Raw genomic sequence first — 27536 nt, 5'->3', positions numbered from 1 at the left:
CTATTCCCAGCCCTTTCCTGTCCCATCGTCACCATAAGACCTATCTGTGTCGGTGCAACGTAACGCAACTTGAAAAAAAATATATATATACATACCGATTTTCATTACATTCTCTTCAGCAGTTTTCTCGTGATACACATACATACAGATAAAAATTACGGAAAATTAAAAAGTATATTTACTTGTTACTGTGGGCACGACTAGTATAGAAATACCATTTTTTTAAAATTCTGAGCAAAGTACAGACAAAACTAATTCTTCTTCTTCTCCTTCATCCTCTTCTTATTCTTTTTCTTATTCTTCTTTGTGAATGGGTCACCTAGGACCATGCTGAATCAACATTCTTCGGCCTTCTTTTTTGCCCAGTAGTTCTTCATTTTCAGTGATTGTGCAGGTCTCCGGTCCTCCGATCATGCTGATCGTGTGTGTTGCCTTCTTGTTCCTCAAATCCCTGTGTTTGAATGATGTTTTGTATTTCATTTCAATCTTGTGGATTTGGTGATCCTAATTCAGTGATGTCTTTCTGTAATAATGTGTACCACTTTGGTCTAGCGGCCTTGTTTTGTAGAAATTTGTAAATTTGATGTGAAAATCTGTTAGGGTTCATTCGTTCCAAATGCCCTGCAAAGTGGATTAGTCACATTTGAATAGCATCTGAAATTTTTGAAATGTGCCTGTATATTTCACTATTACAATTAAAGTGAAATAATAAATAAGCTAGTTCAACCTATTCAATACAAATAAATATGAAATGTAGTGTTACATTCGTATTTAATTATAAGCGGAAGCGGTACCGGTTTAGACCCCAGTCCGGGTCATCATCAGCCGAATAAAACGCAAAAAACAATGCTTAGGTAAGAAAGAAATTAAAGATCAAGTCCCCACAAAAACAGTTTAAGAGGCAATATAAAACAACGGGGATAGGCACTGTAAAATTCAGAAGAAGTAGAAGGTAAGTCACTTAAAAGAAGCAAGGCGCAATCTTCTGAACAGCAGCATAGCACACGCAACGTTCTGCATTGTCTCATAATGTTTACGAGAAGCGGAGAACAGTTACATGAGCCAGCTTGCATACACTATCAGGCGCAAAGTCACAACACAATCCAACAAATACGAAGATCCAAAATCATGCAGAAGCCGAAGACGAGTAGCTCAATTGAAGTAAACTGCCAGCTCCCGAGGATCAGCGCGACATTTTCAACGTCAGACACTGTGCTTTCAAACGCCGACAGAACTCGATGAATAGCTTAATGATCCAGTATATGCTTCGGTCGCGAAAATGTACATATGTATATTTATATACATATAATACAATTCAATATAATTGAAATATGTAACTGGGATCTTGTTGAGTTTTTAGAACAGTTGACGTAAAAGACAATTGTGAAGAGAAAAATGGTAGAAAGCGCAATACTGGAAACAAATGAAAATATGCGCAGTGCGCTATTACTTGAAGAGAAAAGTTCAGATCGTAATTGAAGTAGTCAAAGTCAGCGCAAGGCATGAGTTTAAATTTGAATGTGAAGACCCAAAATGCAGGTGGCACTATAGTATAATAGTATACAGCTCAATTCGGAAAGTAGGTTGTTGTTGTTGTTGTTGTTTTTTAGAGGAGAGGTGAAAAGAAAGGATGGGATAAGTTAATAAAGGAAGAGGATTAGTAGATAGGAGAAGATTAAAAGGATTTGAAGTTAAAAGATGATGGGAAAGGATAAGATAGGGAAATAAAAATGGGTAGTTTAGGGTGGGTTAGGAGGGTGGGTTATTGGAGGTAGAAAATGTGGGTAGGAACTTTTTAAGGCATGGACAATTGAATTCGGGTTTAGAAATTTAGAATTTTTGAGAAGAAGAATTAGGAAGTCAAATACGATATTGGGTTTTTCAGAAATGTCATTTAAATTGAAATTAGGGTTGAAGTATAGGTCAAGGTGAATAAAACAATTTTCAGTAGGGTTTAGGAGGGGACGTTTGTTAATGATTTTAAGTATTTTTATGTCTTTTTCAATGTTGGTGAAATTATGGAGTTTTGTATTTGTTGTCTATAGCGGAGAATCTGTTGTATTTAATGGCGTTGATATGTTCAGAGTATCTGATGTTGAAGTTATGGCCGGTTTGTCCGATGTACGAGGAGCTGCAGTTGTTACATTTGAATCTGTATACTCCAGATTTAGAAAAAGTATTAGATTTATTTAGTGATTTCGAGTTGTGTAATATATCAAGATTTCTGTTATTGGTTCTAAAAGAAATTTTCTTGTTGTGTTTTTTTTAGAACATTAGTTATTTTATAAGCATCTAAAGTGAAAGTGGAAAATACAGTGGGTTTGGCTTTGTCTTTTGATAATGTAGTTTTAGGACGGTGTTTGAATTTGTTGATGATACGGTTTATGAAAGAGTTGTTAAAGCGATTAAATTTAGCGATATTACGGATGGTGTTCAATTCATTATTTAAATCTTTTTTAGACATAGGGGTGTTGAAAGCACGAAAAACTAGGTTGTTATATAAGTAGCACATTCAAGAATGGGCAGAAGCAAACTACCTAACTCTCATTCATGATGCTAAACTACCAGCTTCATTTAACAGTGGTAGATGGAGATGAGGATATAACCCTGATCTGATTTTCAGCAGTAATAATATTAGCCAACAATGTGTAAAGTATGTCTGCAACCCAATACCTAACACACAGCATAGATCAATAATGTGCCAGATTTATGCAGCAGTCAGACCACAGAGTGTTCCATTCTGAAGGAAGTATAACTTCAAAAAGGCAAACCGGTCAAAGTTTGCAGAGATGTTAGATGCTGAAGTGTCCATCATCCAGCCAACACCAGAGTGTTACAATACTTTTGTTGATGCCGTAAAGAAATGCTCCAGAAAGTCCATACCTAGAGGCTGTCGGACGTGGTATGACCCTGGCCTTACCTCAGACCTTGTTGCCCAGCTTACGGAATATGCAACTTTGTTTGAAGAAAATCCCCTAGGAGGAAAGACAGTGGAAGTTGGGAACAATCTCATGTCATCATTGACAACATCAAAACGGAATCAGTGGATGAAAACTATTGAAAGTATAGATCTTATGAGAGATAGCCATAAAGCCTGGAGATTATTGAAACACCTTAACAATGATCCAACAAAGACTACCAAACATTTCAATGTCACTGCAAATCAGATAGCACACCAACTGCCGGAAAAGCAACCAATAAAATCCAAAGGCCAAAAATACAGAGGAAGATTCAAGAAGAAAGAAGTGACCTCACTGTCCCCTTCACCATGTTGGAGTTGGAAAAAGTCATCAAAGAATGTAAAAATGGAAAATCAGCAGGTCTAGATGACATTCGAGTAGAACAGATAAAGAAATTTGGGCCTAAAACCAAAGAATGGGTTCTGCAACTCTTCAATAGATGTGTGAGCAGAGGTCAGATACCAAAGACTTGGCGAAAAAGTAGAGTAATTGCTTTGCTCAAACCTGGCAAGGAAGGAAATCATCCTAAAGACTTCAGACCTGTTACCCTTTTGTGTCATCTATACAAAATTACTGGAAAGGATGATCCTAAATCGCATTCAACCCATGATTGACCCTCTCCTCATACCACAACAAGCTGGATTTCGTCCGGGTAAGAGCTGCACTGAACAACTACTGAATTTTACACAATTCGTTGAGGGTGGCTTTGAAAAACACAAGGTGACAGGTGTAGTCTTTGTAGATTTGACTGCAGCATATGACACCGTCAACCATCAACTTCTGTTAGTTAAAGTCTACAATCTGACCAAGGATATTAAGATAACCAGATTTATCACAACCCTTCTTCAGAACCGTAGGTTTTTTTTGTGGACTTCCAAGGACAGCGCAGTCGGTGGAGGACACAAAGAAACGGTTTACCTCAAGGAAGTGTGCTGGCACCAATCCTCTTTAATATATACACGAATGACCAGCTGGTAGCTCCAAATAGCAGAAGTTTCTTGTATGCTGATGATCTTGCTCTGGCAACACAATGTACAGACTTTGAGACAGTGGAAAGGAATCTAACCATCGCCCTCAAAAGTTTGTCATCCTATTACAAGGCAAACCAGTTAAGGCCTAACGCTATGAAAACACAAGTTTGTGCCTTTCATCTGAAAAATAGGGAAGCTCATCGTAAGCTGCATATAGTGTGGTCAGGTGTTGAGTTACAATACTGTGAAACTCCAAAATACCTAGGAGTGACGCTTGATAGAGCTCTTACATTCAAGAAACACTGAATGAACACTAAACTTAAAGTTTCCACCAGGAATCATCTTCTACGTAAATTATCTGGATCAGAATGGGGCAGTCAACCAAAAACTATTCGTGCTTCCGCCATGGCACTATGTTATTCTGCAGCGGAATATGCCTGCCCTGTTTGGTACAATTCATCTCATGCCAGACAGGTAGACATAGCACTTAATGAGACCTGCAGACTTGTTACAGGTTGTCTAAAGTCTACTCCAACTCCAAGGGAAAGCACCACCCGGTGTGCGAAGAGAAGTAGCTGCAAATAAGGAAAGGACAAAGGTTAAGCACGAAAGTACTCATCTACTGCATGGACATGAGCTTCCAGTACAGAGACTGAAATCTAGGAAGAGCTTCCTTCGAACATCTCAGGAACTTATAGTACCAGCTGAGAAGGCAAGGATACAGCTATGGAAGACGAAGATCCTCCAAGGCTCTGAGCAGATGGCGGTTGAGGAACGTTTGCCACCCGGTTGCAATGAGAGCTGGACAATCTGGAAATCTCTCAATAGGTTGAGATCAGGAGTGGGAAGGTCCAAAGTTAATTTGGCAAGATGGGGCTTCATCAATGGCGACAACACCAAGTGTAACTGCGGAGAAGATCAAACCATCCAGCATATGCTTCAGTGTCCGCTGTGTCCATCTTTGTGCACGCAAGATGACCTGCATCGAGCTACGAAGAGAGGACTTGAAGTAGCGTTGTATTGGTCCAAGATTATTTAAATGTTACTTGAAATTATTGTAACTGTTTTCTTTTATTGATGTATCTGCCACGAGAATAATAATAATAATAGTAGCACGTTTATGTGCTTGAGGGTGTGAAGAATCTTGCCTTATTGTTGTTGCTGTTTGGGTTGGTTTTCTGAAAATTTTGTAAGTTAAAGAAGAAGGATGTCTAGTTATAGTTAAGTCTAGAAAATTAAGAGTTTTGTTGTGTTTTGATTCAAGGGTGAATTTAATGTTAGAGTCAATGTTGTTGAGAAGAAGTGTAGAGGCTGCGTTGGTTGAATCTTCATTTAAGATTACTAACGTGTCATCAACATATCTGGCCTCACGGAGATTTCCTCCGGGCCGATTACATTTTGCACGGTACTGAACTTCCCAGTTGAACTGTTGGTCTCCCCACCCGTGTACCTTTCTCCTTGTTCATTTGACTCGTCCTGTCAGCATTTCGGCGCGATCGTGCATCCTGTGAGAGAGTGTGGGATCATTGTTGTGACAAGTGACATCACCTGGACGTTTCCTCCGTGTGCAAATAACCTTATATTTTAGTGCATATTATTTATTTTCTAGGTCGATGACTTTTTTGTTCTGATCCTCTAAACATATTTTAGAATATTATTTCATATTTCATATGATGTGATCGTCATAGGTAATATCATAAGACCATTTGTCACAGTTAAGGTCTACAGTATTCTGATTTTAGATCAAACAAACTGTGTAAGAATAACCTACTAATACTTAAAAGGGTTTCTTTTAATTATACCAAAGAATACTGCAAATGAACATGCCAAAACAACTTCTCAAAGGACGGAAATTACACGCATTTTTAGCCCTGGAGGTTACCTCCGTGCACGACTTGTAACGTAATAATTTTCGCGCGTTTTAAGAAGGGTTAAAGGAAATTTGCAACTTCCCATGGCTGTCCCAAATGATATGATATACTCTGAAATGAAATTTAAAGTTTTGGATTTATTTGTGCATCCTGGAAAGGATATCTGCAAGGTATTAATCCATACAAAATTTTGAACTCTTCCAGTAATGCTTTTTTACACCAACGAGAAACATATGTCAAGAAATCAGCGCAAGCCTCGCCACATTGAATGTAGCAGAAACAGAATCTATTCCAGACAAAAGGCATGGCTTTTTAAATACAAGGAAAATTTGACTTGAATTGAGAAGAAGAGCTGACAACTGGAGCAAAACAGAGCATAAAGGCAAAGTTGTAGTCCTTTTTAAACAGTATACCCCAACGAATACATGGATTCATAATCGAAAAGGCTTTTCTTGCAATGAATGGTGTGAGGCAATGAAAATGCCAATATCTTTGCTGTGCGGACTGTACCTGTCAGATCCCAGGACAATAGCCTCTGTCAGCTTTGCCACAGAGTTCCTTCACATGCCATGGGAACCTGTCCACATGGTGATTTACTACGCACCTCACACCATATATAGCCAGATCAATGATCGCTAATGCTTTGAGAGTACAAGGATATGTCTATGAAGAAGTACACAGCTTCTCCAGCAGAGGAAGCAGTCGACACCTTGACATTATTGCTTTCAAGCCATCCTGTTCTGAAGGTTTCATCATTGATCCAATATTTAAATTTGAGAACAGCAAAAATCAGCCTGAAGAGGTTGATGTGGCCGGGGGGAAGGAGGATTTATGTCAAAATTGTGGACTTTTATAAGCAAAAGTATAAGCTCTCACCCTTCTCTGTAATCAGCTTGAGTTAGGTGGCTGAGGAACTATTCCTAAATTTTTTGTCAACTCTTCAAGTACCTGTGGGCCGAATAGATAATTCTTTTACAAGATTACCACTACTACTCTCCAGAAGTCCATTATGATCTTCAAGAACCACGCTTGCAGACCTCTGATAAATGTTTGACGCGCCTCACTCTCTTGCCTGCTCTTAACGTCATACTATTTTGTGTGTCTATCTGTATGTGTTATTGTTGTTCCGGTAATCATTGTTCTTGGGCAGCTTGCAGCTGTTGTAGGAGGATTGTGTAATAAAAATTGTTTTAATAGAATTAAGGAATCATCAGTTATGAAATTAATGTCATCTGAGATCATGGTTGTTAGGTACTCTTGCAGAATTATCAACTGCTCTGGAATGTACAGATGCATGTGTTCGTGAGTGTCATAATTACTGTAGACGTGTTTGCATGAGAATTTAAATTCTATTTTGTTTTTGGGGTGTTTGTAGAAATATTTTGTTTTTTGGATACAGTAATTCTGAACAGTTATGGACAGTAATTTACGTAGGAACACATTGACACCTGAAGTATATATTTGTGATTATGAGTAATATATAGAAACTGTTTTGCGGTCTTCATGCTGAAGGTAATTGTCTTCGCTGAACAGCACGGATACAGAGCTATGGAAAGAAAATTTTCAGCGAGTAAAAAGTTGGTGTGTGACTGAGAGAAATTAAAAGACAAGGTAAAAACACAAAGTATTCTAGACGCACGTGTAGAGTTCAGAAACAGTGAAGTGTCAGAAAATTGACAAAGAAGTGTTTGTGTACATCAGTAAAATACGTAATAATGGCCGACAAATGAAGGCGCGAGATATATTCACGTAGACAACATTTCCATAACTCAGTTTAAGGCAAGTTGTGGGTGGGTTATGAGTAGAGCCTGGAAGTTCAGGTATTTATTTTTTGCTAAAATAAGTAGGCAAGTAAGCACTTAACATTTAGAAAATAGGCAGTAAAATAATCAAAATAGGCATTTATAAGAACAAAAATGGGCATATAAATAATAAAGATGCTTTACTGTAAGCTATGTAACACACAACTATATCATAATTTAGTACTTACTCTTACATCCTCCTGTAGGTGGGGATGATAGAGTAACGCCAACGGTATCCCCTGTCTGTCGTAAGAAGTGACTAGAAGGGGGACCAGGGGCTCTCAAATTGGGAATATGGGTTGGTGACCACAGTTTCCCTAGCTGAGTCTGGCATTACTTCCACATGCGTCAGGTACCTTGCTCTTACCTTTTCTGTCTGCCCTCCCTTGGTCAACTCTTGTTCTTTTCCGGTCCCGATGGTATTAGGTTTTCGAGGCCTGGAGAGTTTTCATTTTCATGCTTTTCGTGGTCCTTCCCTTTCTTTTGCCGATACCTTCATTTTTGAAGTATCTGACCTCTTCCATTTTCCTTTTGGTTACCAAGTTGTTCTTTTTAAAACTATAATCGCCACTAGCACGTAATTTTACGTAGCAGTGATGAGACCTGGCAACCCTCTCGACCATTTGGCTTGTGAAGTTTTCAGTAGAGATTTGTGTGATACGAAAATATTGTTTGTGTAAATGTTATTTTTTTATCTTAAAATGGAATTTCTTCATTATTAATACAATACATTTAAATTATATATATATATATTTTTTGCAGTGATTAATTTACATATAAAAATAACCACAGATAATATCCACTACAATTCAGAAAAGGCAAAAGAAGGCATTAAACTATCAAATAGGCTACAAGAGCTAAAATATGAAAAATAAGGCATTTTGCCCAACTTCTGGGCTCCAGTTGTGAGGTTTATGCAACACAATCTGTTGGTGCAAAGGAGAACAACACTCTGTCAAAGTTTGCCTGCTGATTACATGGACAAGATGATCCATTTGTCTTATGTTTGTGCCAGGAAACTTCATACTTACTTTTTCAACTGTATTATTCAATCAGGTTCCAATCTTTTTTGATGTGCCTTGCAACGGCACTATTGCGCTGAAAGGATCACAGAGTGTATTTATGAAAACCAATGGTAGTGAGAAATTATGATGCATGGCAATGCTTGCCATTACAGCTGGTGGAAGAAAGTTGCTTCCTTTCATATTTTTCAAGAGGAAACATATGCCTGAAATACAGTTTCCCCATGGAATCATGTATGACTGCAACAAAAGGGTTGGAGGGATGTAGAACTCTTGCTGGACTGGGTTAAAACTGTATGGAATAGACAGCCCGGTGGATTACTGAAACAGCCGGCTCTGCATATTTTAGATAGTTTCCGAGGTCACCTCTTGAAAGAAGTAAATCAACTTCTCAATGAAAATAAGTAATAATAGGTAGTTATTCCCAGTGGTCTAACATCTACTTTGCCGCCACTTTGTCGATTATACAAGTGTATGATGAGCGGCGATCAGCAATTGATGCCCGCTGGAAATATTAGGCATTGTCCTGAGAATTGTTATGCTTGTGGGTAATGAAGAATTGGGACCTTATAATGTGGTGTATTTGGTTGCAGTTTAAATTAAAAATAGTAAGAAAAGAGCTCACGGAGAATATAGTAGTGGAGTGGGTTTGCAGTGGAAGCATAATAACAAAACAACCACCAAACGGTGGGCAGCTAGAGGAGAACCGTGGATGGTATGGATAGAAATTACAAGGAGGTAAGATGGTTTCTGAGAATATTAAAGAAAATCGGTCTAACAAATAGATGTATTGAAACACAAACCAAAAGTACAGAACGTTATGTTTCTAATCATGACAAACGATAGGAAAATGTTAAAAAATTACAGATAATGCATGTCAGTATTGCATTGGTTGCATATCATCTGAGTGAGATTTTGTCAAGTACAGACTGAAATACATACATAGAATTGATTTTTCCCAACCAGGTTTGAAAAACATTTTAAGGTGAACAATGGAATAGGACACTGCTAGGTTAAAATGACATAGAGATTCCAGGCTAATCTCAAATTGAAATTTATAAATCCAATTCGATGGCATAGGGTAACTAGAAAACACTGAGTCGACTAAGGCTGATTAAGTGAATAGTTGAAAAAGAGTACACAACTACGAAGAATGACCAGTCTACAATCTGTAACGAAACAACCCATCTTCACAGTAAGTTTATACAAACAACATTGAAGTACAACAGTTCTGAAGTATTGACTAAATTAATGTCCGGTTTCTCAAAAAACACAAGATTGGAAGATCATAAAAAGTTACATGAATTAAGAATCCATTGGCTACCATATTGATTCCAACAGAGTGTACAAACAGTCAATGAGCTTAGATGTCAGAATCTAAAAATATAATTTCAAGCTACACTAACTCATGGTGCATGATGATATGGAGAAGTTCAAAACTAAATTAGACATTTACAGGAACATCATAAAGACGATCTTCTCCCAGTGTGTCTCCACAACGGTCGAAACGTGTCTCGATATGAGGCAGTATATATTGCCAAGTAGGAGAGGGGAGGGGCACGAGGGGAGGTTATGTCACACGCAGCAAACAACAAATTCGAAGATACTGGAACATTCGAGGCATGAGGCAAGCTGATAGCAATGACGTCAGCGGATGCTTGATGTATGACCACGAGGTTCAGTGATAGATCAGCCAGCAAAGAAGAAAGGTGGTGATCACCGCTGATGTTCAGCATGAGGTGATGTGAAGAAAGTACGACGATAATTGGCGGACATGATGAGTGCATTACAGAACCACCTGAACTAGTCTCCAAGAGCTTCAAAAGAACTTGAATTTTGAACGCACTAGACGGATCTGAAGATGATGCAGTGTGGCAGAGAGACAAAAGATCTGATACAGGTATGAGTAGCGGTGAGGGCAGTGCATCAGGTACAGCATTAGATACCGAAACCAGCGGTACAGACACAGACGATTTTGAGTAAATTGTTCACGAGGAAGTCCGTATTTCACAACAGTACAATAATTTTTGGCTACTGTAATATTTTAACTTTAATGCTCATATTAATGACAATATAACTTACGAGGTTTTTTTTTTTTTCAGATTGGATAGATGTTTGCCAAACAGTTACAAATAAATTATGAATAAAATACAGTTTAGTTATACCATAATTTTTTTTAGTAATTCAAATACTGGAATTAAAATATTCTATGGTTAATAGTCACACCTTACTACTTTTTTCAAAAATGTTTGTACAGTAAAACCTTGTTAATTTGAAGTCATTGGGACTCAAAAATCGGACTTTGAATTACGTGATTTCGAATTAACCGCCAATTCGCAATTCAGAAGTACCAACCCTTGCCACGTTATGAAATATTCTAAGGTCCGTTACTGCATGCAGTTAACCTTGATTCACAGTTTATACCTTTCAAATGCCGTGTAAAAAGAACTATTTCCAAAATGTATCCAAAAAGGTGCATTTACAGTATTCAAATAATGCACTTGTATATCTCATTGGCAAATATAACCTCATGCAACGAAAGAAAGAAATAAAGAAAGAAAGAAGAAAAAAGGCACGATTCAAAGAGGAGGAGAAATCTATGCTGGCTCCCATCTTCAAGTGCTTTATTCATTAGATTATAATGTATGCAGTTTAGATGCCTTGTATTCACACAGAAAGTAGCCGATGCCCTTAAAATCAAACTTTCCTATGACTCTATCCTTGTACGATTTCCCGCCATGGCACTTCTCTCGTACTTCAGAAATGTAAACACTTGCCGCGTCACAAAGTATTCTAAGACCCATTAATACATGCAATCACCTCGATTCACAGTTTAAACCTTTCCAATGCCATGGAAAAACTATTTCCAAAATGTAGCCAACAAGGTGCATTTACAATGTTCAAATAATGCACTTGGATAAATCACTGACGAACATAACCTCACGCAATGAAAGAAAAAAAATAACACAATTCAAAGACGAGGATAAATTATGCTGGTTCCCCTGTGCAAATGCATTATTTTTTGGATATCTGTACTGTTTGCATTTTTAGATGCTTTGCACTGGGATGGAAAGTGCCCGACACCCTTAAAACATTGTAGCTTATCGAACTTTTCTATGACGAGGGGATAAAGTTTCTCGCTTCCATGTGCATTGCAATTGCGATGCACTACAATCAAATACAGTACAGACTCTACTGTATTTGCTACAATGACCCCCATCCCCCACCCTTGTACAATTCTCCGGCTGGCACTTTCTCCGTTAAACCATAAGACCGTTTGGGCTCGCATTAAAATAAAGCAATGCAGTTTCATCGGCAATGACAGTATTGTTCGGTCCTACGAATTTATTATATGAGCCACGCTTTTTCGTCAACTGTCGGCATCGAAAGGGGTCGCGCATTCTGTTTTTCCGCACACTGCCTGTTGCGTGATATCACGGCGTTCCTTAAAAGGTTGAATACAAAAGAATTTCGATTTCATTCAACTTGGCAATCATGAAGCGCACTCTAGACCCACCGAAGTGAGTGTAAGTGCGGAAAGCTACCCCTCCACGTTCCGGAACATGCGTTCTATTCTGACGTGGATAAATTTTGAATTGAAATTACTCTGTAACGTACTATTGTTTTAAAATGTAAAGGCAGTTTCGAATTAAAAGTCTGAATTTCGGTAATGGGGCCGACATTGTACTTCGAATTACGAATTATCCGTATTTCGAATTAAACAATTTAAATAACATGCAAAACTGTATCTCATGTTTCTGGGAATGAGAGCTTCTTCGAATTAGGCGGGATTTTGAATTAACCGATTTCGAATTATCGAGGTTCTACTGTACTACGTAGCACCTTCAAGAAACCTATTTCATGATAAAATTTAAGTGCTCCGTTGTTTAATAAGAGACATCCAGGATTTGTTCAGTTTGTTTTGGAGGGAAGTTAATATTTACAGTCTGACCAAGAACCATGTTAATGGTTAATGGTGTCACTCTCTTGCAGGACGGATTCTTTGTTGACTTTTAATGGCAGCACAGTCTATGGAGAAAGCAGAAAAATGGTGTACCCCAAGGAAATATAATGAATTCTGCTTTTTTCTTCAAGATATACACAAATGGACAACCAGTGCTCTAAATACTGAAAGTTTCTTGTGAGCTGATACCTTTAATCTGACTGCACAGAGTACAAACTTGAAATTGCTGGACACATTTTGTACATGTTGAATCCAAAAGTTGAAAAGTTTGACAATGGAGTACACCTTTTGTTACAGAAATGAGTGTATATTAGTTTTTTTGCTTCATCTGTCCTTCATAATCATTAGTAAGATGAGTGTATTCAACACTGAGAGCTCGGCAAAAAAAAAAAAAAAAAAAAATCCAAAAGAACTTTTAAAAAAAAACTGGCAGAGGATATGTAGAATATAGTGACATCAATGTCAGTTAAGGTAAATAATTTCATGATTTTATTTCCAAGACAATATGATTTATTGTAACACTCGCCTAGAAAACGAGAAATGTCATATTTTAATCCTTTGTAAGTCTCGTCGCCTTATATGCTTCAAAACAACTCTAATAAATTGTAACTACTATAAGAAACAAATTGTAAATAACTGATTGGGAATCTGCCACCTGGGCAATGGCCTTAAATGCAGATCAGTGGTGATAGGTGATTAAACAATCAGATTCCTATTAAATGTCTTAAAACAAGCCTGATATTAGAAGAATGAAAAAAAGTACTTGTACAACTGCTACGACTCCCAATACACCTTATTTCTTATGAACTAACTTCAGTCTTTTCAATACCTTAACAGAGGAGCATCTACAGCAGTGTAATACAATGCATATTGAAGTTAACTGTGGAAGGGGAAGCAAGTAGTCATGCAGCACTTTTCATGGTCAACGTTAGTCCTTTACTTGTTCTCTCTTGGTGCTGTTCCTGTAAGATAGTGGTAGTAGAAATTGCAGTATTAAATGACTGAGTAATGGGATTATCAGCTCCCATTCATTATGTTCATAACTGTAAAATGTGTTAACTAGTAATCCAAAATTTTTTGCTTCATAGACATTCGGTGAGGATGGAGCCAGGAGTAGAAGATATGGAAGTGGGGTATGGTCTCGGTAAGTGTCAGTATTTTGTTAACCTGAACTTTAGGCTGAAGTAAAATACAGATAACTTGCTGTTGACAGACTTTGGTGATTGTCAAATTGTTTCAGGTGTACTCAACCAGTCGTGCAAACTCCGGGTTCGCAATGTTCCTCGTGGAGTTTCGGAGGTAAGTGCCAAACATATTCCCCATCAGTTGAATATATGATTTTTAAGACAGAAATTTGTTACAATGTTGTCAAGATAATGTCTACAGTGTGTTGATACCTTCATCCCCAAATGTTACATGTCTCAGGACAGTGGTTAAAAAATAAAATTGTTTTTTTGAACCAATCTGTGAATAGGAAACATAATATGAATTTTAGGACTTTCTCATGGACTACATAGCCAGTTGACTAGTGTTATTAGTCTGGATTGTGTGAAATGCCAAACAGAAACTGCATAAAGCTGATTGATGATACAGTGGAACCTCAATTATCCGTTCCCGGAAACTGCGTTTTCCCGGAATATGCGTTCAAATAACGTGGTCCCGCGAACATCGTAATTAAATCACGTTGTAAAAATCCTGCATTATCCGTTTCTCGAAGAAATGATTTCCTGGATCAACCGTCCCGAAATTTCAGTCCTACCAACCCTAAATCCTTGATCAATCTTTTTTAATAAACTGTACCTCACGAGAGGACGGCTATGCGTACTTTGGATCTTGGCGTTAACGCCCCGTCATTGCAATAATTAGAGCAAGTAGGCCTACAGTACTGGAAAATCAATTGGCGATAAACTTGCATAAGGGACCATCTTAGCATCGCATTCGGGTGGTATTCTTTAGAGAATCTCGGAAATCATAAAGCAGTGAGTGGCCACAACTAATTGTAAGGAGACACGGCACATTTCGACAGCTGTGCTTGAAGACTGAACGAGTTTCGTCAAATGTTCGCACTTGTAAAACGTCCACATTATATCCAGGGTTAGATGTTTATATTTTTACTTTTTTTCCCCGATCGTACTGCCGAACAGGTTTTCGGCACTCTCTTCAGGGCACTGTAGGGTAACTGGGCTTTTGGGCAGGAATCGAAACTGCTCCTTCTTAGCACAAATTTAGTATTTTAATATTATCGTACACGATTATGTTAACGAGACCAGAACAGATGTTGCACCTTATATTAAAATAGAAACCCATGGGAGGTTTTGGATTGCCTATTACTGTTTTGGTCCTAATGGAAGCCAGGGAATTTCACGTTTTCATTTTAAAATGCCAAAAACCGCAGGCGTTTTATTTGCGTATGTTACATTTAAATGGGTTGTATCATTTCCAACTCGTACTAACATGTGCAGTGAGTGCGCTTTCCAGATGACCTCAAAGTCACGAATAACTGTAATTTCTGAAGTTTTTATGACATTCTTTTTTTCTCGTTCCAATTTGATTGGATTAGTGATGGGCAGAATTCAATATAATGCATTCGAGAATTTTGAGAATCGATGCTTACATTTGAAACCATGTTTTGAGTTCAATATAACCTTTAAAAGTCGACGTAGGCCTAATTTACGCAGTACAAGTTTTCCAGAAACTGACTACGAACAGTATACTGGAGACCAAATTACAACGAAAGTTTAAGAAAAAAAGGGATTTCGCCATCATGTTGGGTGCTTTTGTATCTAATGTACTTTATTTGATTAGAGGAGAGAATTAAAAACTACTTGTGGTCGACTGTCATTTGGCTTGGCGTTATTAGATTTTTCGAAGAGTTTGGCTGAAAGAAATTTTCCACGGGAAACTGACGAAGATTCCCCTGTAAAATTGAATATAAGGTACCTATCGATTTTGAACTCGCTAATGCGGTTTCGCGGTCTAACATGCCTGCCTCTCATCCAGAGGGCCCGGGTTCAATTCCGACCAGATCAGGCAATTTTACCTGGATATAAGGGCTGGTTCCAGGTCCACTCAGCCTATGTGATTACCTTTAATTGAGGAGGTATCTAATGGTCAGCTGGCGACCCCAATCTAGAAAGCCAGGAATATTGGCCGAGAGGATTCGTCACACTGACCATGCGTCACCTCGTAATCTGCAGGCCTTCAGGCTGAGCAGCGGTCGCTTGACAGGCAGTCCCATTGGGGCTGTATTTTGGTTTGGTTTAGGAGTTTTTGTAACGTTATAATTATACATATTTCATTTTTGTGATGTTTAGACAAATTGTTGGTGGTTTTCATTCATTCCCGGATTTTCCCTTTTCCCGTGTTGTACGTTTTATTTTCATGGTCCCTCGAAAAACGGAGAATCGAGGTTCCACTGTATTCGTTGAGATGCACCACTGCTGCCAACTTGACTAGTTACATATTTAATCACGAAACATAACAGTCAAGAAACTAATTTAGGTAAAAGTATCAGCACCTTACCCGAGTAAATGATGGTAAACGATCAATCAAGATATTCATAATTAAGTCGGTTCTCAAACTTAATGAGGAATTAATGAAATACACACACTCTCTCACCCTCACTCAGTTTAATATTATATATGTGTGCCTTTATCTTGTTATACGCATTACGATAACCGTATTCTTTGGTGTTTGCCTGATGTAAATAATTCAGCTTCCTTCTTGAAATTTGCTATTATTTGTCGGACTGAAGAGAAACCACGCTGTAAGAATACACACAAGCAAATATATTACATGTGCACATGCTTTAAGTCAATGAGAACATACAAAGGGTAGGTCTGCAAACCGTATCAAAGTCGTGACAAGATAATGTTAGGTTAAGTTAGGTTGATAAGGAAATTTCCTTCCGTTTGAACTGAACTGATCTTTATGGAGAAGGTAATGTTGCTTTCCTTTTCGGGGGGGTTATTGCATATTTTTCTTGCTTCTTAGACATCCTAATCGAATTCTATACATAAGTATTGGACGAAATAAGACCATAATTAATAAAATGCTACATTCGTCATTTCATAGCCATTGGTTTTCGCTTAGTTTGTCAGGTTAACTGCCGCCCAACCCTCGGCCAGACAGTCGCAGGTAGTACAGTCTACTGTCGCGTACGGTAGCAGGATGTACCTGACCTGACAGATCAATAACTTCAAATACTTATGGAACTTTGTTCCTTCTGACAGTACCATAAACCAAGAAATTGGCAATAGAATACAAGCTGCATCAAAATTGTACCACTTCATTCATCAATTACTTTGGGATGACTCATTTCCCCAAGCTTGCAAGCTCGCGTTGTACAAAACATATCTTGTACCAATTATTGAAAGGAAGAAAGCACACAAGCGATACAAGATATCAGGTCTCAATAGTAATTATCAGCATTTCTCGAAATTAAGAAATGAATGCAAGTCTGAATCTAAATCTTGCTATACAATGTATGTCTCCAACTGTGAACGAAGTATTACTTCCAATCCACAGAAATTCTGGCAAGGTCATGTAATAATATTCCTTCAACAATGCATTTTAATGAAGTTACAGCCGATACTGGAGAAAATATTGTCAGTCTTTTTGCTAACCACTTTTCATCCGTTTATTCTTCTTATCATAATAGTAGTAGTATGTCATATGATTATCCTTTCTCTGTCAATCTATCAGTTATAAACATTAGTAAGGCAGAAATTTATAACAAACTGATATCTCTGAAATTAAAGAAAACTGTCAGACCTGATGGTGTTTCAACGTACCTGCTCAAGTACTGCTCATTTATTTTATGTGAAGCACTCTTTTATCTGTTCAGCTTATCATTAAACCAAGGCGTTTTTCCAGTGGAATGGAAGAAATGATTTGTTAGTCCAGTTTTCAAAAATGGTAAAAAAACTGACATAAAACAATATAGACCAGTTGTAATTTCTTCTCATATTTCCAAAATATTTGACTCAATAATACTTGACAAAATCACACCTCTCTTTAGAAACATCATCATTGATGAGCAACATGGATTCTTTTCAGGACGGTCAACCTGTAGCAATCTTCTTTTATTCTATCAGTTCCTCTTGGATGCAGTAGAGAACCACTCGCAAGTGGACTGCATTTATACAGACTTCTCATAAGCTTTTGACACTGTCGACCACGATATCTTGCTGCAAAAACTAACAGGCTACGGAATTAATGGGCCTCTCCTCTCATGGTTTGAATCGTATCTTAAAAACCGCCTGCAGATTGTTAAAATAATGAATCATTTTTCTGCACCTATTATTGTTACCAGTGGAGTTCCTCAAGGGTCTCGCCTTGCACCCTTAATTTTTACTCTCTACATAAATGACATTAAAAATATACTTAAGAATTCTGAATTGCTTTTGTTTGCTGTCGATGCAAAAAATTTTATGCAAATTAATTGTCCACTTGATTGTTTAAAACTTCAAGAAAATTTAAATCATCTGGAAAAGTATTGCATTCAAAATGGGTTGAAACTTAATCATGAGAAATGTAAAATAATATCATTTTTTAAAAACAAGAAGAAAATATTATTTCAGTACAAATTTAGTAATTACAACATTCTAACTCCTGTTTCACAAGTTAATGACCTTGGCGTTTTATTCATTTACAACCTATCGTTTAATGAACACATTGAAAATATTTGTAAGAAAGCATTGCAAAGATTGGGTTGCATTACTAGATATTCTAGAGAATTTTCAAACTTAGCTACCTGTCGATTGCTGTATGTGTCTATGGTACGCCCTATACTAGAATACTGTACACCTGTTTGGAACCCTTCTCATCAGACCTCTATCCATAGATTAGATTCAGTACAACATAAATTTCTTCGTTTATATTCATTTAGAGCAGGATTCTCATATGATAATGTTGATTATACACCCTTACAACAGTCCTTAAATATGCATAGCCTGTCACAATGCCATGAATTATTGGATACACTCTTCATTTTTAAATTGCTTCATTCCTTGGTGAATTGTCCACAACTCCTTGCAAAAATTAACGTACATGTACCAGACAGACACACAAGGTTCAAGAATACATTGTCTACAAATTGGCATAGAACTAAGCACTCAACGGGCCAATTGAACGAACGTCAAGATCTCTAAACAAACTGGATATTGATATATTTAACTGCTCATTGTCAGAATTGAGAAATCACTTACGTAATCTCCAAATTTGACTATTACTTTCCTGTGATTACTTGTAATATAACCTGTGTATATATCTGTACATATTTTTCTACTTATACTCCATTGAACTTTCTTTTTAGTGTGTTTTGTTTTGTTTATTCTTCTCTACTGTCATGTAAAATGGTATTACCGTTAATTAAGTATTAATTAATAGGGAACATGCATAATATTCAAAAATATTTTTGAAAAGTACACCGATGAAATAGTACGTAAACTTATTACATTGTGGTAAGTTGCCTTGTTTTCTACCATTAAAAAAATATTTAAAAGTGCCTTTCCGCAAGGCACGCTGGCAACCAAGAATGAGTTAGCTGGAAAATTTATAATGTCCAATAACGGACCATTTATTATATTGGTATTGAAACGGCCTCTGACGTAAGCGGCGCACTGTGACGTCACGATCCAGTACCGCATGCGGCTCTACCAGCCATTGTGCATCAGCCGTTACTAAAAGCCAATTATTTATTATTTGTGATCGCGAACAACTTCAAAATGACAGAAGAAAGGTTAAAAACATCACAGTCAGACAATGTACCATGTGTAGATGTCATCATTCTTAAAAAATAGTGACTTTTGTGGCCGCAGAAATTCGCGGATAAAAAGCAAGTTTGTAATTGGCATCTTTTATATATGTGCAGAGTACTGTAACTCATAGTATTAGGATAAAAACGAACCTGGATAGAAATCACATCACTTTCAACATTTTATTCTAGACTGATTCCCATATTAAAGAATAACATTACATTTTCGGGCTTTCAGCATTAGTAAAGTAAGAAATCGGATTTCAGCATTAACATAAACATATAGGTAGCATTATAGTATTAGTCCGCCCCTGTGGTGTAGTGGTTAATGTGATTAGCCGCCACCCCCGGCGGCCCGGTTTCGATTCCTGGCTCTGCCATGAAAGTTGAAAACAAATAGTACGAGGGCTGGAACGGGGTCTACTCAGCCTCGGGAGGTCAACTGAGTAGAGGAGTTTCAAATCCCACCTCAGCCTTCCTCGAACTGGTTTTTCGTATTTTCCCACTTCTCCTCCAGGCACCTAAGGCCACGGCCGTTTCCTTCCCTGTTCCTTGTCTATCCCTTCTGATCTTCCCATCTTCTAACAAGGCCCCTGTTGAGCATAGCAGGTGAGGCCACCTGGGCGAGGTAATGGCCCTCCTCACCAGTTGTATCACCATACCAAAGTCTCACGCTCCAGGACACTGACCTTGAAGTGGTAGAGGTGAAATCCCTCACTGAGTCCGAGGGAAAATCCAACTCTGAAGGATAAACTGATTAAGAAAGAAAGAAGGAAAGAAAGAAAGATCATAGAATTATAGGTCTATAATGTATAATTTCCAAAAAAAAAATGTGTATTTATGGTTGGGGCAACTGGCCAACCCACTTCCGGGGCCCATGAAAGATAAACATTAAATATCTTGGTGGAGGGAAAAAGTTAAACATGATAAAGATAAATATGACTTCATCTAGTTTTCACAATTCGGGCTGAGTGGTTCAGACGGTCTGACACCAACTTGGCAGGTTCGATCCTGGTTCAGTCCGGTGGTAGTTGAAGATGTTCAAATACGTCACCCTCGTGTTGGTAGATTTACTGGCACGTAAAAGAACTCCTGCAGGACTAAAATCCTGCACATTGGCGTCTCCGAAAACCGTAGAATTAGTTAGCAGGGCGTAAAGCCAATAACTTTAATTACATTTGGCTTTTAACAAGCTGAGCATATCACGCAAGAAAAGTGGCTTGGTGACATTTTAGTCATTCAATACACGAATGTCTTTGGGTGCTGTGACGTTAACTTTTTTTTTAATTTGTTTTACGTCGCACCGTTACAGATAGGTCTTATGGCGACGATGGGACAGGAAAAACCTAGGAATGAGAAGGAAGCAGCCGTGGCCTTAATTAAAGTACAGCCCCAGCACTTGCCTGGTGTGAAAATGGGAAACCACGGAAAACTATCTTCAGGGCTGCCGACAGTGGGGTTTGAACCCACTATCTCACAGATGCGAGCTCACAGATGCGAGCTCACAGCTGCGCGCTCCTAACTTCATGGCCAACTCGCCCGGTATTTTTACCCTTCGGTTTATTGACTTGGCTTGTATAACCTAAAAACTTAGGCTAAGTTGGATAATATTTTAAACATCAGCATCACTATTTTCACCTGTGTGCAATTATGTTATTTATTTCATTAATATTATGATAATTATTGTAATTGAGCATTGTTAACTTAAGACCCCAACAGACAAGCATTGGTTTTATGTAGAGATATACATTTGTTAAATTCACGTTGTTTTCTTTCATGATGTACACGCCTATTTTTTGTTAGAGTATTTAGCTATAGCCTCAATTTCTTTACAAATGTAAGCTCTTCAATAAAGACATAAATAACTGTCACATGCCAAGATAAATTGGTACAGTTAGAGCTGTCAGTATGGTTCATAATCCCTTTGATTTATTACCTTGACATGGATCACCCAAAACATAGGTTAGGTTTGGAGAATACTGTAATAATCAGCATTAATTAATGCACTGTTTATTACTTTCATATTCCAAGATTTAATTGAAGCATTTAATTAAAGCACCATACATTAACATGTAAAGTTTTACCACTATAACAGCTGACATGGAAAAGTAATTGAAACTTAAAAAAAAAAAAAAACTGTAGACTTTTCTGATATATCACCAGCATTTCTCTGGCTCACCAAAATCCATTTCTCCCTAGTTTTAGCGTCTTTGGAACATTTATAAACAATTTGTTTGGGATGGTATGCGATTGTATTGAATAGGTTGAATCTATTTTTCAATTATTTCAATTTTAACTGTTAACACGTGTGTTATTTCGTCTGCTAATTCAGTCAACCTGTACGATGACGTCAGACCAATGGGATCGCGTACTTGCGTCACGAGACATTTTCTTTAATTTAAATTTTTATCGTGTTTAGGGTTATTATTTGTACATTCTGATCACATTTTTAAATTCTGCATGAAATTTTGGATCAGATTAGCATATTTTCAATTAAAACCCCGGATCATGCATGTTCCCTATTCTAACATACAGACTGGAAAGAGCGACGTTGACTAGATCTGCACAAAGTCGCCTACATGCCATTGATGAAGTTCCTTCGGTCATGTCACCGAAGGACAAGGGGAGTTAAATTAAGGAATGAAAGTATTCTGCAACAATTTGGATTGGACAGAAGCCTGTTGGAAAACTTAGAATTAAGCAGATTACATTGGTATGGACATATGAGAAGGATGGCTTCAATTAGGACCCCACAAGCATACTATGAAAGGGATGTTGTTGGTAAGTGTGACATCCCCCCTCCCTTTCATTATTCCAAACACAACATTACCAGTCAGCAGAGATAACACGGAGAAAAACGCAAATGAAGAGATCACGAAAATGCAAGGCGATAAATACACTGAGCAGCACGAAAAATGCAACACTTCAATTTCTTTCAAAAACTGAAATTTATTCGAAATTTATGACACTTTTATGATACTAAACCATTATCTTATGATGGAATATTGTGGTACGGTCCTATCTAACGGTCTAACAATGAAAAGAAAAGACGATTATAAACAAATTGAACAAATTAAGCGAGAGATGCACATTTCAAGGAAATTTTGAGTAAGCTTTGTTTTAATGTTACACACTTCACACTTTCACTTCACAGACCTCGGAGACTATTTCGGGGACCTCTGTTCGCATCTTCAAAAGTGTGTATTGTCACCTCTTGCAGCAATGACAGCATTCAACCTTTCAGGCATGCTCCTGATTAATGCGGTAATGTTCTGCTGAGGAATCATCTCCCATTCTTCCAGGAGGGCATTCCGTAAGTCCTGTAGGGTCTCTGGATAGCGCTGATGAACTCTTCTCCCCAGCTGGTCCCAAACATGCTCAATGGGATTCAAATCGGGGCTTCGAACAGGCCAAACCATAGCATGAATCTCTGTTTCATCCAAGAACTGTTGCACAATTCTCGCAACATGTGGGCATGCATTGTCGTGCATTAGTGTAAAACCATCTATATATATAAAATAAGAGTTTTGTCTGTACATTGCTCAGAATTTGAAAAGAATGGTATTTCTCGGTCATGTCCACAGTAACAAAAAAATGAATTTTTTAATTTTCCGTAATTTCTGTCTGTCTGTCTGTATGTATGTATGTACACGCATCACGAGAAAACGGCTGAAGAGAATTTAATGACGATCGGAATGTAGAGTCGGGTGATGAACCGCTACAATCTAGGCTATAAATTATTTTAATCACGCTGAGTGAAATGGTAGTTTAGGGGAAGGCCTGAAATTTTATTCTCAAATATTTATGTTATTAGTGGTCGTGTCTTAATGAAAATCGCTTGACAAAGATGGGAAATAATAGGCTATACACGCTGAGAAAAATGGTAGTTTAAGGGAAGGTCTAAAATTTAATTGTTAAATATTTATTTTATTAGTGGTCGTATATTTACGAAAATTGGTATGCAAAGTCGGGGAATAGGTCGCTATAATCTAGGCTATCAATAATGTTATTCGCACTGAGTGAAATGGTGGTGTAGGGGAAGGCCTGAAATGTTAAGTATTTTGCCTGTGCAATGCTCAGAATTTGAAATGAATGATATTTCTGTATCTGCCATGTCCACAGTAACAAGGAAATGCATTTTTTACTTTTCTGCAATGTCTGTCTGTCTGTCTGTCTGTCTGTCTGTCTGTCTGTATGTATGTATGTATGTACACGCATCAATAGAAAACGGCTGAAGAGAATTTAATGAAAATCGGTATGTAATGTCGGGTGGATGAACCACTGCAATCTAGGCTACAAAATATTTTATTCACATTGAGTGAAATGGTAGTTTAGGGGAAGGCCTGAAATGTAATTCTCAAATAAGTTATTTATGTTATTAGTGATCGTATCGATAAATACTACATAACTAACATAACTTTAGTTATGTCGTAAGTTAGTAGTAGTTATGTAAGAAGTTATTAAATTTCCGATCACTTATGTCTTATACATTGTTACCGTACCGCATATAATCAGAGATATTCTTGAATTTGGATTTTTGTTACTAAGTCCATATCAGCGCTGAGTCACGAGAAAATGGGTAAACAGAATTTAGTGAAAATCGGTATGTAAAGTCTGAGAATAAGGAACTACAGTCTACGATATAAATAATTTTGTAGGACACCCTAATATCACAGAGTCGAAAGAAAACTAATGTGAAGGCCTGCAATATAGAAAGCTCATAAACTTTATCAACAATAACATTACATTGACCATTGTTTGTTGTGATGTGCTTTTTGTCTTCTGTTTCCTCTCATCCCCGATAGATAGGATTACTGCAGCGTACCGAGGTTTTTTAAAATTTGTTTGACGTCGCACCGACACAGGTAGGTTTTATGGCGACGATGGGACAGGAAATGAATAGTGGTGTGAAGGAAGCGGCCTTGGCTTTAAGGTACAGCCTTGTGTGACTGGTGTGAAAATGGGAAACCACGGAATACCATCTTCAGGGTTGCCGGCAGTGGGGTTCGAATCCACTATCTCCCGGATGCAAGCTCACAGCTGCGCGCCTCTAACCACACGGGCAACTCGCCTGGTCGTACCGACTGTAACAGCCTGCCTGTATATTGGTGGGAAGTAGCTGAGGAGTAAGATAACTTTCCTCTTTAGCATGCCATTCCTCTGGTTTATACATTTCCTGATATATCTGGTACGTAACACACTGGTTCATCATAGTATTCAAGCTATTCAATCCCTACACTGAGGCACTGATTGGAATGAGTAGTGTGCATATTTAACTGAGTAATGACAGAGGAGTGTTCACGGCAGTCTGCGACCTGGTTATTCCATCTCTGGAACTTTGGACTCTTAGGTCGGCACTGTAGTAACTGCTTGTTGAAAGTGAGAAAGTGTGCGGTTTTTCATTTGATCGAGTATTTTATATGATAACATTGTTTTCAATCGCTACATTCCTACTGACGTTTTTGTAATGACCTATGTTGAATTCAGTTAGGAAAACCACCAAGTCAGTCTTTCTGAGAATCCCATAGCGAAGCACGGGTACATCAGCTAGTCACCAATAAACGGAGCGAGAGGCACAACATGCTCCAGAAGGATTTCCTCCACATACCTATGTGCAGAAAGGCTCCCGTGCTCCACAAAGACTAAATCCGTCTGCAGACCCTCTCTCTTCCGTCAGGTGATCGGAGGCCAAATCGCAACTCGTTGGTGAACAACACTTGATCCCATTGTTGTACTGTCCAGCCAAGATGTTCCCTTGCGAAACGCAGTCGAGCTGTGCAATGCTCTGGTGAGTTCCGGTGCTGTAGCGGGTCTTCTGGACTGAAGATTGGCTTCTTCCAGTCTTCTTTGAATGGTTCTCTCACTAACATTGACCCCTCGAACTTGGTGGAGTCGATTTCGTGCTTCAATAGCGGTGGTGTGACGGTTGCGGAGAACTTGAAGTTGTAAGAAGCAGTCGTCTTTCTCCGATGTTGCTCTTCTCGGGCCTGATCCTGGTCTCCTTGCAAAGCCTCCAGTTTCCCTGTACCTTTGTACGGTTCTGGAAATAGTAGGTGTAGTACTCAACACTTCTGCAACGTAATGCATGCTGCGACCATCTTCCACCAAAGCAACAGCTTTCAAGCTTGTTCAGGGCTTAACGGCATGTTTACTCCAGAAAGCTGATTAAGAGAATCACAGAAAGATCCTACAAACATGTGTGTTTGAAAGGGGAACAATTAAAGGTACAACAATAAGCACTACAAGAGCGGAAAAACATTATTGGCTCACATCCAGCGATGTGTTTTCCAGGTTGCCCGTTAAAAAACAATTGAAGCTAGTGCAATAAACAATCAACACTTCATTGTTTACTGGCAAAGCAACGCCAATAGGATACCCCGTCTAAAAACAATGGTTGAAGTGCTTCACTCCGATTAAATAGACAATTACTCATAATTTATTGGGTGTTGCGTTTTTTGTGCTGCTCAGAGTATTAGATACTAGAGTCTAAAATTAGAGTCTAATACTAGAGGGGCAATGTGATGGAAAGTATTCAGGTATGATAAATAGTCGATCGGAGCAAACAAGATACCGTTCGAAGTTGGACTCCTTTTGTCCTATGTATCCATCTCAACCAACCTTACTACGGCAAAGGAAAGAAAGATATAAGACTTAAACATACGTTCATTAAAAAGGTTCAAATGGAAGATAAATTCATAACAAGAAAATTACACTTACAAGTGCTTGCATGTGACGATTGTCAACATAACTCCTTACCTAGCAACGTCATAAGATAATACAATTTGTGTACAGCACTTCAGTACCAGAGATTGGCTAGGGCCCCCACTCATTCTTTCATCAGGAGAGTAATTCTTTGCATAATATTCCGTTTACCTTGGAGATGAAATATTTCCGATATTAATAACTTATTTCAAAATAATATATAACACGCCACAGAGAGGGTACAGGCCCCAGAGAAAAAGGCTCCTCAATAATGACAGGGCAAAAATCGCATCACGTGTGGATGGGTGTCAAATGAAAGGATTTGCGCAGAAAAATAAAATGGCTATCTCTAAAAGAGCCCAAAAGAAAGGATAAGCTTACCGCTAGGTCGCACAATAGCAGGACATTAATGGGATGTAAGACGAGTCATCAAAATAAAACACTAATCCGGAGTAAAAAAAAAACTTTAGGTGAAATAAATAATTCTCTTTCATTGTGTAACTAAATACGATGTATTCCACTCAGCCGCATGACAAACATACAGAATTGGGCATCTTACAGTTCTAAAGTGCCATGTAGAAATGCACCAAAATGCAAAGTCACTCAATATGATAGTACTGGGGGTAATGCCATAGATAGGCCCTAATTACCGGACCAGATATGTACAAAACCAGACGTACATAACCACCGTAACGTCTCACGAAAAAAGCTTTGATGATAAATGCCATCTAAGCATTTTGCAAAGTAGACTTGGGGACCTTAAAACGGGCCAAGCATAAGACATCGATGAAATCTCCGACAAGATGTCCAAAATACCAGGCACGAATAAACGGAGATGTCAGTCATAAAAACAATATTGGAATAGACCATATTGTGCCACAACATTGAAGTGATACATGCAAATAAAGTAAGAAACACCCACGTAATGTGGTTAGACATCGAAAATAGGCAAACCCAAGTAAAGGGTGAAATAATATGACAATACCTTTAAAGCATAATGTTCGGCCGAACGGTAACCAAACTTCGATTGATAAAGCAGGGTAAAAAAAGCACTGAAACTAATCAAGATAAAGTGGGCATAGTCACAAACTTACCAAGATATGTAAAAATCAGAAATAATAGACTCTGCGCAAATCTCCAGGAGAACATCATTTGAATGTATTATAAAAATTACAATACAGTAAGAAGACCAGCATTGTGATTCTGGAATCCATTTTGCCTTTTTCCGAATTTGAACGAAATAAATTTCATTAATAGATTTAAAATCAAGGAGGTAGAAATGTCAAAGGTACGAGAGGGGACACTGTTGCCATCTTGTGACAGTATGGTAAAATATCAAGTGGAAGATTGCTGGTACAGAGAGAAAGCAAATACAGTAGAAATCCGTTATAGTGAGAATTCATAACAGCGAAAAATTTACTCGCTATAGCGGATTGTCATTATATCCGTTTTTGTATAAATGTCAGGAAAAATACACATTAAAATTC

General features: G+C 38.0%; 1 protein-coding gene across 1 annotated transcript in view; it reads left to right on the top strand.

Moving 5' to 3' along the window:
* LOC136876416 (uncharacterized) overlaps window positions 1-27536 on the top strand; it is a 574260-nt gene that overhangs the window by 143099 nt on the left and 403625 nt on the right. The window contains exons 7-8 of the mRNA XM_067150371.2: window positions 13679-13734; window positions 13831-13889. Of these exons, the coding sequence (XP_067006472.2) occupies window positions 13679-13734; window positions 13831-13889 (115 nt within the window). The remainder of the gene's footprint in view (window positions 1-13678; window positions 13735-13830; window positions 13890-27536) is intronic.

The sequence above is a fragment of the Anabrus simplex genome, chromosome 6 (genome assembly GCF_040414725.1).
Source record: "Anabrus simplex isolate iqAnaSimp1 chromosome 6, ASM4041472v1, whole genome shotgun sequence".
Taxonomy (NCBI): domain Eukaryota; kingdom Metazoa; phylum Arthropoda; class Insecta; order Orthoptera; family Tettigoniidae; genus Anabrus; species Anabrus simplex.
The sequence above is the reverse complement of the archived record's forward strand: the minus strand, read 5'-3'. Positions and strand labels throughout refer to the sequence as shown.